Source organism: Morone saxatilis, unplaced genomic scaffold (genome assembly GCF_004916995.1).
Source record: "Morone saxatilis isolate NCDOM2014 unplaced genomic scaffold, NCSU_SB_2.0 Contig2, whole genome shotgun sequence".
NCBI lineage: Eukaryota > Metazoa > Chordata > Actinopteri > Moronidae > Morone > Morone saxatilis.
In genome coordinates this window covers 15,160,412-15,169,358 of record NW_023339762.1, presented here as the reverse complement: position 1 = coordinate 15,169,358, position 8,947 = coordinate 15,160,412, and the positions used below count along the sequence as shown (strand labels likewise).

The 8,947-nt window shown below is 41.0% G+C and overlaps 3 protein-coding genes across 4 annotated transcripts in view; 1 reads left to right on the top strand and 2 right to left on the bottom strand.

The window, feature by feature from the left end:
• Positions 1 to 370, bottom strand: part of ppcdc (phosphopantothenoylcysteine decarboxylase) — a 9,139-nt gene extending 8,769 nt beyond the window's left edge. Inside the window, exon 1 of the mRNA XM_035664874.1 lies at positions 272 to 370. Coding sequence (XP_035520767.1) covers positions 272 to 370 — 99 coding nt within the window. The remainder of the gene's footprint in view (positions 1 to 271) is intronic.
• A 740-nt stretch (positions 371 to 1,110) lies between these two features.
• On the top strand, positions 1,111 to 4,477 carry hacd3 (3-hydroxyacyl-CoA dehydratase 3). The gene is made up of 11 exons (XM_035665092.1): positions 1,111 to 1,130; positions 1,313 to 1,354; positions 1,443 to 1,516; positions 1,627 to 1,791; positions 1,913 to 1,958; positions 2,048 to 2,158; positions 2,260 to 2,387; positions 2,521 to 2,633; positions 3,414 to 3,520; positions 3,608 to 3,739; positions 3,839 to 4,477. Exons 4-11 carry the CDS (start codon positions 1,774 to 1,776, stop codon positions 3,913 to 3,915), a joined length of 732 nt encoding a protein of 243 aa, XP_035520985.1. The 5' UTR covers positions 1,111 to 1,130; positions 1,313 to 1,354; positions 1,443 to 1,516; positions 1,627 to 1,773; the 3' UTR covers positions 3,916 to 4,477.
• The window catches only part of ints14 (integrator complex subunit 14), a 4,812-nt gene continuing 58 nt past the window's right edge, over positions 4,194 to 8,947 (bottom strand). Inside the window, exons 1-11 of one of the 2 annotated variants that reach the window (XM_035665091.1) lie at positions 8,206 to 8,427; positions 7,987 to 8,094; positions 7,674 to 7,829; positions 7,284 to 7,402; positions 7,037 to 7,179; positions 6,847 to 6,939; positions 6,226 to 6,370; positions 5,983 to 6,116; positions 5,598 to 5,716; positions 5,062 to 5,127; positions 4,194 to 4,978 (exon numbers count right to left, since the gene is read on the bottom strand). In XM_035665091.1, coding sequence (XP_035520984.1) covers positions 4,745 to 4,978; positions 5,062 to 5,127; positions 5,598 to 5,716; positions 5,983 to 6,116; positions 6,226 to 6,370; positions 6,847 to 6,939; positions 7,037 to 7,179; positions 7,284 to 7,402; positions 7,674 to 7,829; positions 7,987 to 8,094; positions 8,206 to 8,427 — 1,539 coding nt within the window. In that variant the 3' untranslated portion in view covers positions 4,194 to 4,744. Of the gene's footprint in view, positions 4,979 to 5,061; positions 5,128 to 5,597; positions 5,717 to 5,982; positions 6,117 to 6,225; positions 6,371 to 6,846; positions 6,940 to 7,036; positions 7,180 to 7,283; positions 7,403 to 7,673; positions 7,830 to 7,986; positions 8,095 to 8,205; positions 8,495 to 8,947 lie in introns of those variants that run through there. The other variant, XM_035665090.1, reaches the window with a different exon arrangement.

Sequence of the window (8,947 nt, the reverse complement as noted above, 5' to 3'; positions counted from 1 at the left end):
AGACAGAAGGAAGCGGTTAAGTCAGGCTCTAAATACAAGTTCAATAAATCCGAAAGCAGCTCACCCTTACGGGACTGAAGGAGCTGGGGGACCAAAAGAGGCAGTTTCAGGCTGCAACGCTTCCCGTCACCACCCAACAAGAACACGAAATGTCTTAGACCAGAACCATGATCGTCTGTCTGCATATTAGTATGTCACCAAGACCAGTCGAATAACTGCCGTGTGGCGCTCCCTCTAATCCGCTTAAACTGACTACTTCGTAAATATTCACCCGCCCAGCAATCAGAGGAGAGCACAACCAGCGGCTCCCTTTAGCACGAGCACGTCGCTGCGCGGACGGACAGGCGGGAGCGCGCTTTTCGCAGAACATTCTGGGTAATTGAGCTGCAGCTTTGAAGCGGAAGCTAACGTTAGCATGAAGCGAGGCGGCTTCATTCATTGTCCGAGCCGTCGTGATATTTGTTTGAGACAAGAAGCTCCAGGGAAACGGAACGATGACTCTCACACCGCTCGTTTACTGGCTCAACGCCATGAAGAAATCTACCTGCGGAGTGGGAGCTGACAGACCCGCTCAGGTGAGGCTCACAGGAGGGTGGACAGGACCCGGCTGTGGGGCAACACAACCGCCTCTGCTTGTTAAATAATGCAAATGAAGGGTGCAGGTCCTTGTAAATGCCACATCGATGGGTTGCTGTACAATTTGCATATCTGGTGATAAACTGAGGAGTCATTTTGATAACTAGAGGATATTCACAAAGCCCCCTGTGTCCCCTGATTCTAGGAAAGCTGTTTTTATTTTTATTATTAATAAAGAATCCCATTGTTTAAGAAAAATGTGTGTGGTTGTAATTACCCCTCGGCACTACTTGAATTGCAACGGTGGAGTTAACATTATCACCTCCCCCATAGGTGAGGTTAGCAGGGGTTACTGTGTGTGTTGCATCACCCAGGTGCACCTTTGACCGGATCTGGGCTGCAGGAAGGGAGCCTCTTTTGCCCTCTTTTTGCCCTCTTTTATTTACTTCTATATACAGTATCATGGAACAAAAGTTGATTTCAGGGTGGAGGTTTTGTGAAAGCGCTCATTTCCGTGTTGAGTTTCTTCAAAACAAGGACATTGTTACTGGCTGGTAATGTCACTATTGTTGATGGATATAAGATTGTTAGTGGTAGTCTTAGTTGTTATTAGGTCTAATTTAATCAGTAATTTAAAATGTTTTATTTAACAGTTTAACAGTAATATGCTGCTTAAATACTCACACTGGGAGGATGTATGCTTCATCATCTGCTCATTAGTTGTTTCTTTTTGCAGAATATTGATGTCCATGTACATGAAAAGGTGCTTCAGTCAGAGGTAATATACATTTCATGTTCATTTAACTATGGAAATATTTCTAAAAGTTCCTGATGTGTAACATATTTTTATGGTATTTTGTGTGTAGCCCGGGGCCATGGTGCAAAAGGACTAAATGAATATGAGTTCAACTTGGAGTTTCTTTCACCAGTAAAGCCAGAGGTATGTATACATTTTAATATTAGTCCCATATGACCACAGTTACTTTCATACTTAATGTCTTCTAGCTTTGCTGACTGTGCTGCTCATTAAATGAACGTGTGTGTGTCCAGGTGACCCACAGGTCCACACAGCGGCAGGTGAATATTACAGTGCGGAAAGAGCAGCGAGGCTGGTGGGAAAGATTGGTGGTACAGGAGCGCAAACCAGTCTTCCTGGCACCTGACTTTGACAGCTGGCTGGACGAGTCAGACGCTGAAATGGAGATCCGGGAAAAGGTGAAATAAATATTTACATCAGTGAAGCATATTAACGTACAACCCTGTGCATCTGTTGTGTTGAAGTCAATATTGCGTGTATTGAGTGTCATGAACAAATATATTTTTTTACCTGGAAAAGGAGGAGAAAAGGAACCGGCTGAAGGCTTCAAGGCATAAAGAGGAAGGTGAGTGAACTGCCTGGATGAATGCCTGTTTCTCTAAAGTCTCATCGGTTGCCTCAATGATTTTTCTTTCTTTCTTTCAAATGTTTCAGGGTTTGTCAGCCTGAAAACTGGATTTTTGTTTGTATACAACCTTGTACAGTTTCTTGGTTTTTCATGGATCTTTGTCAACATGACAGTGCGGCTCTTTATCTTTGGCCAAGGTGAGTAAATATAAGACTGTTGTGGCTTCAAAGTTTCATTGATCAGTTTCTTCATAAAAACCTGGTAAGACCGAATATTTATGACGCTACTCTCACTTCAGATTCTCTCTACGACACATTTCACACCATTTCGGATGTGATGTTCTTCTGCCAGATCCTGGCAGCAGTAGAGGTCCTCAACGCTGCTTTTGGTGTAGTCCGGACAGGTGTTATTCCAACTCTTATACAGGTGTGGGATGCTCATTTGCCCGAGTTTGAATTTCATGATGTCCAGTGACACCTGCTTTGCACAATGACAGAAATGCAATACATACATAGTGTAAGTACTAATTTGTTAATAAGTGTTCTTGTTCTTTTACTAGGTGGTTGGAAGGAATTTTATCCTCTTCATCATTTTCGGCAGTTTGGAGGAAATGCACAACCGGCCAGTTGTGTTCTTCGTGTTCTATCTGTGGAGCGCCATTGAGATTTTTAGGTAAATATGCATTTGCATTTATGGTGAATAGTCATGCAAATGGACTTAGTAAAGACATAGGTTTCTGCTGACTTGTGGACTTTTTATAAGTGCACTTACATGAGATTATTGTACTTCCTATCTTAATTATAGCCACTGTCGTTTTTTTTAAGCAAAAAAAAAAGCCAAACATCTGATGGTTTCAACTTCACAAATTTGAGAATTGTCTTAGCTTTTAATTAAGTAAATTGAATATTTTGGGTTATGGACTGTTGTTCGGACAAAACAAGACATTTAATGGCATCACTTTGTGCTCTCTGACATTGTGATAGACATTTACAGTGTAAAATGTCTACCACAATGTCCTAGAGCACAAGACTGTGCTTGTCACTGTTTTAAAGACTAAACAATTAGTTGGGAGAATAATCAGCAGATTCATCAATTTTGAAATTAATAGTTTGTTTTAGCCCAACAGCAAACGGTTGCAGTATGGCATCGGTGGCATTAACTGTTGACCTAAGCACGCTGTCAGTAAAATGCCGTAATGCAAATCCGTTAAGTGCAGCATCATCACTTCAAGAATAACTGAAGACCCAATTTAACAGACAAAAGGTTTCAAGTTAACTTGTACCAAGCAGCAGACGGGTGCAGCAATTGGCATTAAAAGAATCAAAACAAGAGCAGGTCATTTAAGCTACATTGTTTTCAGGATGGGCTGTTAATGGTTGCCTTGTATCAGTTGATTAATAGCAACATGCCAGGTGAGTCTTAGTGAAAACTTACATGATGCACTCATTTCAGGTATCCGTTCTACATGCTGGGCTGTTTCAACACAGAGTGGAAAACTCTGACCTGGCTGCGGTACACAATCTGGATACCACTGTACCCGTTAGGTGTTATAGCTGAAGGTGAGCTTGTTTACTTCTCTCAATCCATTAATGATTATTCTTCACACACAAGTACCAAAATGAATCTTGTCTCCAAACCCCATGTAGCCGTTGCCGTGATACAATCGATTCCAATCTTTGATGAGACCAAACTCTTCAGCATTCCTCTGCCAAAAGCCATCGGCACCTCTATCGGCTTCTCTTACTTCCTGCACATCTATCTTGTTCTCATGTTTCTGGGTAAGTGTGAAGATAAAAACATGAGTCATACATATATTTAGACTTCTGAACGTACGCTATGTTATAATATCAACCTTTTGGTTCCTTCCCCCACTTCAGGGCTTTTTATCAACTTCCGCCATCTTTACAAGCAGAGGAAGAGGCGTTTCCGTACCAAGAAGAGGAAAGCAAATTGAGATTCAACACAAACAACACTCAAACACCTTTGCTGCCTGCTTATTTCTTCTTTCAAGACAATTCCTCATAAACCATGCTTCAGTCAAATCAGTTGTTGTTTTCGTTAAGAGGTTATTTTTCCTCACTAAAATAATTTCAATTGTGGTTAACATGAACACCCTACAGATGACTCAGTATTTCATCATTGCATTTACACTCTTATTTACTGGTCATTGAGTTCTCTTAGACATTAGTCTGTAAGAGATAAGTAAGTATTAGTGAAGAGCTGTAATAAGCATACTGTGTTCTTTTTTCCTTTTAATCTTTGTTTGATAATTTATGTATGAATGAAGATATCTGCAACTTTCTCAACAAATACTGTATATTATTCCAGATTTCTGAACCGTTCCACCAACCTCAGGGCTACTGCTAAAATACAGAGAACATGTTGTGCCCCTATGCTCAACAATGACCTATGAAAAAAGTTATATTTATATCCCTTCCTCATTTTACTGTTTCATTACTTTGTCACAATTTCCTAAGGCTCCTGTTATTTGACAGTGAATAAAAATGAAACTTAAATCTGGTTAATTTGTGAAAAATATCCTACAAAGGAACATGTTTAAAAAAAACTATGTACACATGAACATCTTTCAAACATGTAATGTATGTTTTGCCATGTTCAGGCAGTGTCAAAGAAGGAGTATCAATTGGACTCATTTAGGTTCCACATGAAGGTTATTGAAGCAGCTCCTTTGATGATGAACATTCAGCACACACAGTTCTCCACCTTGGTCCACACAGGCTGGGGCTGCTGTATTTTAGTCTATTACAAATTTCAGATGTGGCTCAGCTTGAGAAGTCAGTGTGCATGGGAACAATGTTGTGATCAAAAGCAGCATACTGGGAGTCACCAGTGCTGGCCAGTTTGAGTTGCTGTGCGGCATGGGACAGCTGGAAAGCAGCATCCGGATGGGCCGAGTCTGGCAGCAGGGTGCACTCTCTCTCCAGCAGATCAGCCACTCCTTTCAGGAGCTCCCAGAAACCGAACGCCAAGGCAGCCTTCCTAAGCCGGTTAAGTTCCTGACAGATTCAAACAATCAAATGAGTAATTTTAAATGATCAAAACATCAATATTCTAGTTAATAGTTACTTTAAGAAATTACCTTATAGAAGGTTTGAGTTTTATCTGGCAGTTTCCTTGCATTCCTCAGGATCTTCTGCACATCAGTCTGTATAATGAAATAACATAAGCATAAATGACCCCCCAAAAATGTTCAATATTGACTCAATATTCATGGTAACATGTTAACAGAACCAACAGAAACAGGAAAACATGGCTAAGGCTCTTAACGGTACATACCTCAGTAACCACACAGCCTCATACCACATTCACAGATGTGAAAGATTCCCACGATAAATTACGAGCGTTCACATCATTTTTGGATCAGGACGGTTGTACAGTTGTGTGTGAGGGTTAAAATACTGTGCTTCAACCATTTAACACCATATCCATTGAAGTTAGGTTTAATTGCACTGAATTACGGACTTTAGCTGCTGTGAGGTGTCCACATTTGTTTGGTTTCTACAAAACCGTATGACCATATGACTTGAACATCATCATCAGTAAGCATTAACCCAGTTCCATTCCACTGTTAGTATATATGACTTCAACAAACAACAGTGCCATAATACAGTGTACCTGTAGTCCACTGGCTTTAATCCACACAGTGACGTTCTGGGCATAGCTGCGTTTGACCGAGGGCTGCACGGGGAAAGGACTTTTACTGTCATCCTCTCCATAGGGATTTTCAGCAGCCTCTGAAATACCAGACAGTGAATCAAACAGAGTACAGTCAGTATCACAATCAAAGCAACCCAACTCTGTAAATTATTAAGTGCTTATGTACACATACATTGCTCAGCAGGAATAAACAATCTGTACATAGGTTACATATAACAATATCCCAAAAATGTCATACTATTAAAATTATGCCTTCAGGAATTAGGAACTAGCAAAGACTTAAACAGTATGTTTGTTATGTGTCTGCAACGACACCTGACACAATGAAGGGGCGAGGAGTTACCTGATATTGGTCCCAAATGTGAGATCTTGCCCAGCCAAGGCAGAGGCTCTGGACCAGGGTCAAACAGAGACATCATCAGGTTTGATTTCTTCTTGCTGTCTGCTTGGGAGTACAGCATGCCATACCACTCTGGCCTGAGGAAGAGTAAGCTTGATTTAGGCAATTTCTTCATAAAATATTTTAATAAATTGATTAAATCCTAATAATTAGAATAAATTTAAATTGAATTCTGTTGCATCTCACCCCAGCTGGACCAGTGCCACCATGCCCTCAACTTTAAGACTGCCATGTAAAAGTACGCAAAAATTGGGACTTTTGCCTGCCATTTGACTGGCAGAGGGTTCCTCCTCAAGCTCATCTGTGGCTCCTGCGCCAACTTCATCCACCTCTGAAATCAAGAACAAATTAAAAGAAAAACATTGATCATACCATCACTAACCCTATCTGACATGTGGCATACTGAGGGCTCATACATTTTTATATTTTAAAAATGTGCTTACTTTGAATATAAAAGGTGACCATTATCTATGTAAAAATGCTATTTTAAAAATATTATTTGCATTACAAACACTTTTGTTTGCATTTGTTACCTATTTCCCTTTAATCTGATTTACTGGAAGCCATCCTTGTTGCAAAAAGACAGTAGTGTTGAAGTAGGGAACAACTTTTTAAGTGTGGGGACAGTGCAGTGCAGGTGAAAATCAGTTTAAAACGATCTGCTCCTTTGAAGAAAATCTGGACATTTTCTGAGAAAATCAGTTAAACAAAAAGCAACAAGGCCTGGGCAGGTTGTACAACTCATTTGTCTACACATGTACACTATAGTTTTGCTTTAGAACAACACCACACATTTCCAGCACTAACCTTTGTTTACAGCAATAGGCAGTACCAAGTGTCTGGATATAACAGGAGGACTGGAAATGTCACCAATTTCAATGAAGCCCACAATTTCCAAATCTGAAACAAGTATAAAAGAATGAAGATGTGTTAAAGGGGGAAAAAAAATAGTTTCAATCTAACTTTAAATCATTCAATTTAAAAGACAGCTGGATACCTGTGCTGACTGCTCGGGGCATGGGCTCCACTTCTTCATCCATCACAACAGGCTCAGGTCGAGGGAACACCTGAACGTCTGACGACAGGTTCCCACAATGCAGGACGGCGTGGAAGGGAGAGTACGCGTGATCAATCAACCTCCTAAAGACATACAGAGACATACAATAGCCACGGTTCCTTAGTACCTACAAAAACATGGAAAAGTAATTTTTTCTCCTGGATTATTCCCCCAGTAAGGGTCATACCCAAACATGGCCTGTACACTCTTCATGCAAAGTGCCCCCTCCATAGTGAAGATCTGTCCATCCCCTCCACTGAGACGAAGCAGTTCTTCCAAGTTGTCCATGGCGTCAGTCATCTGTAACTGTAATTACACAAAACAGGGGGTTGCATTTGTTGCAGCTAACAAATCTATTACAAGCACTGATTTACCATTAGCTTGACATGGAAGCAACAGAAACTTCCTGGTCACACCAGACAAGTGACAAATAAAATAATACACTCATCCTTTCCCCAGGTCAAACACTGACTTCAATCTCTCTCTGCTTTAATAATTTAGACATGTTGAGTACTTAAATCATGCACAACCTATTAATTAATTGTTGAACAGTCAGCAAAAAACGGTGACTCAGTACCTCCTCTGCATTGGCTACACACATGATGAACAGTTTGGTGGGGAAAGGGAAAGGGAGTGGGAACTTCTTGTCATCCCCACGCTGCTTCAGTGTTTGCAGGGAGTGACGTAGGGAACCCTTTCCAATACCAAGAGATCCATCCGTAACCATTACCATCTACAGGACAAAGGAAGGAGACACAAAAACATAAGCCTGTGTAACAATAAACGGGCATCGCTTGCTGGAATCACTATGAAAACATGATTTGACCATACACCACCATCTTTATCTAATTAATACTAAACTGACACTGTATAAAAAGGACTCAAAATACCTGACAGGGACAGGCACTGCCCCACTCCTGCTGTACCACGTTACTAACCCCTTGAAGGGCGGATTCAACACAGGTCTTGTCATAGTCTTCCAGGTTGCTCAGAGCCTCCTGTACAGAAAAGACATTAAATAGATCATGTCCAACTCTTCTCCAAACTCGTACTCCTTTCCACTGCTTGAGTTTGACCCTCAAGAAAACACGCACACTTGTGCAACACACCTGTAATGCATTGTAGTCTCTGGTAAAAGGCACCAAGAGCTCCCAGAGGGAAGAGAAAGCCATCAGCGTTGTGAACTCCATGCGGTAGTTTGACGCCATGTGTTCAAACAACATGTTCAGTCCGTGGACAGCCAGGTTTTTCCTCTGAAACTCCTCGCTGCCATCCTGAGCCACTGGCCGAGTCATGGACAGAGACACGTCCATTAAGACCACCGTAGGCATGGTTTACTGTTGTATGTGGGCTCCCGATAAACACAGCGGACTTAAAGTACCCTCCAACGTGCTCCAACTGAAGGAAAAGAAAGAAAAAGGCGGTATATGTGAGAACAACAACGCAGAACTACAAAGTCAACTCGCTAACTTAGCGTCAAAAAGCGTCTCTCGAGGACACGATAACAAGAAAATTCATCAATTATGTTGCTTATTATGCTACTGAGTATTTATGTCACTGCCTGTGCTTTTGAGGGGTATCACGGTGAGGTTAGTGTAGATTAAACAACGACCATTAACGACGTTAAGAGCTTAAAAAGAAAGAAAGAAAGAAAGAAAGAAAGAAGGAACATGTCACATTAGAGGACTGTTAGCTGGTGTTGGCTAATTGTTCGGCTAACTAACGATAACGGAACCCAACGGAAGAAACGTTCCGGTTACTCTTTTACAAATGTGAGAAGATATCTACCTCTAAAATGTAAATACTGAGTTAATTATCAACAGGACTAAAACTAGATCTATAACTTGCCAT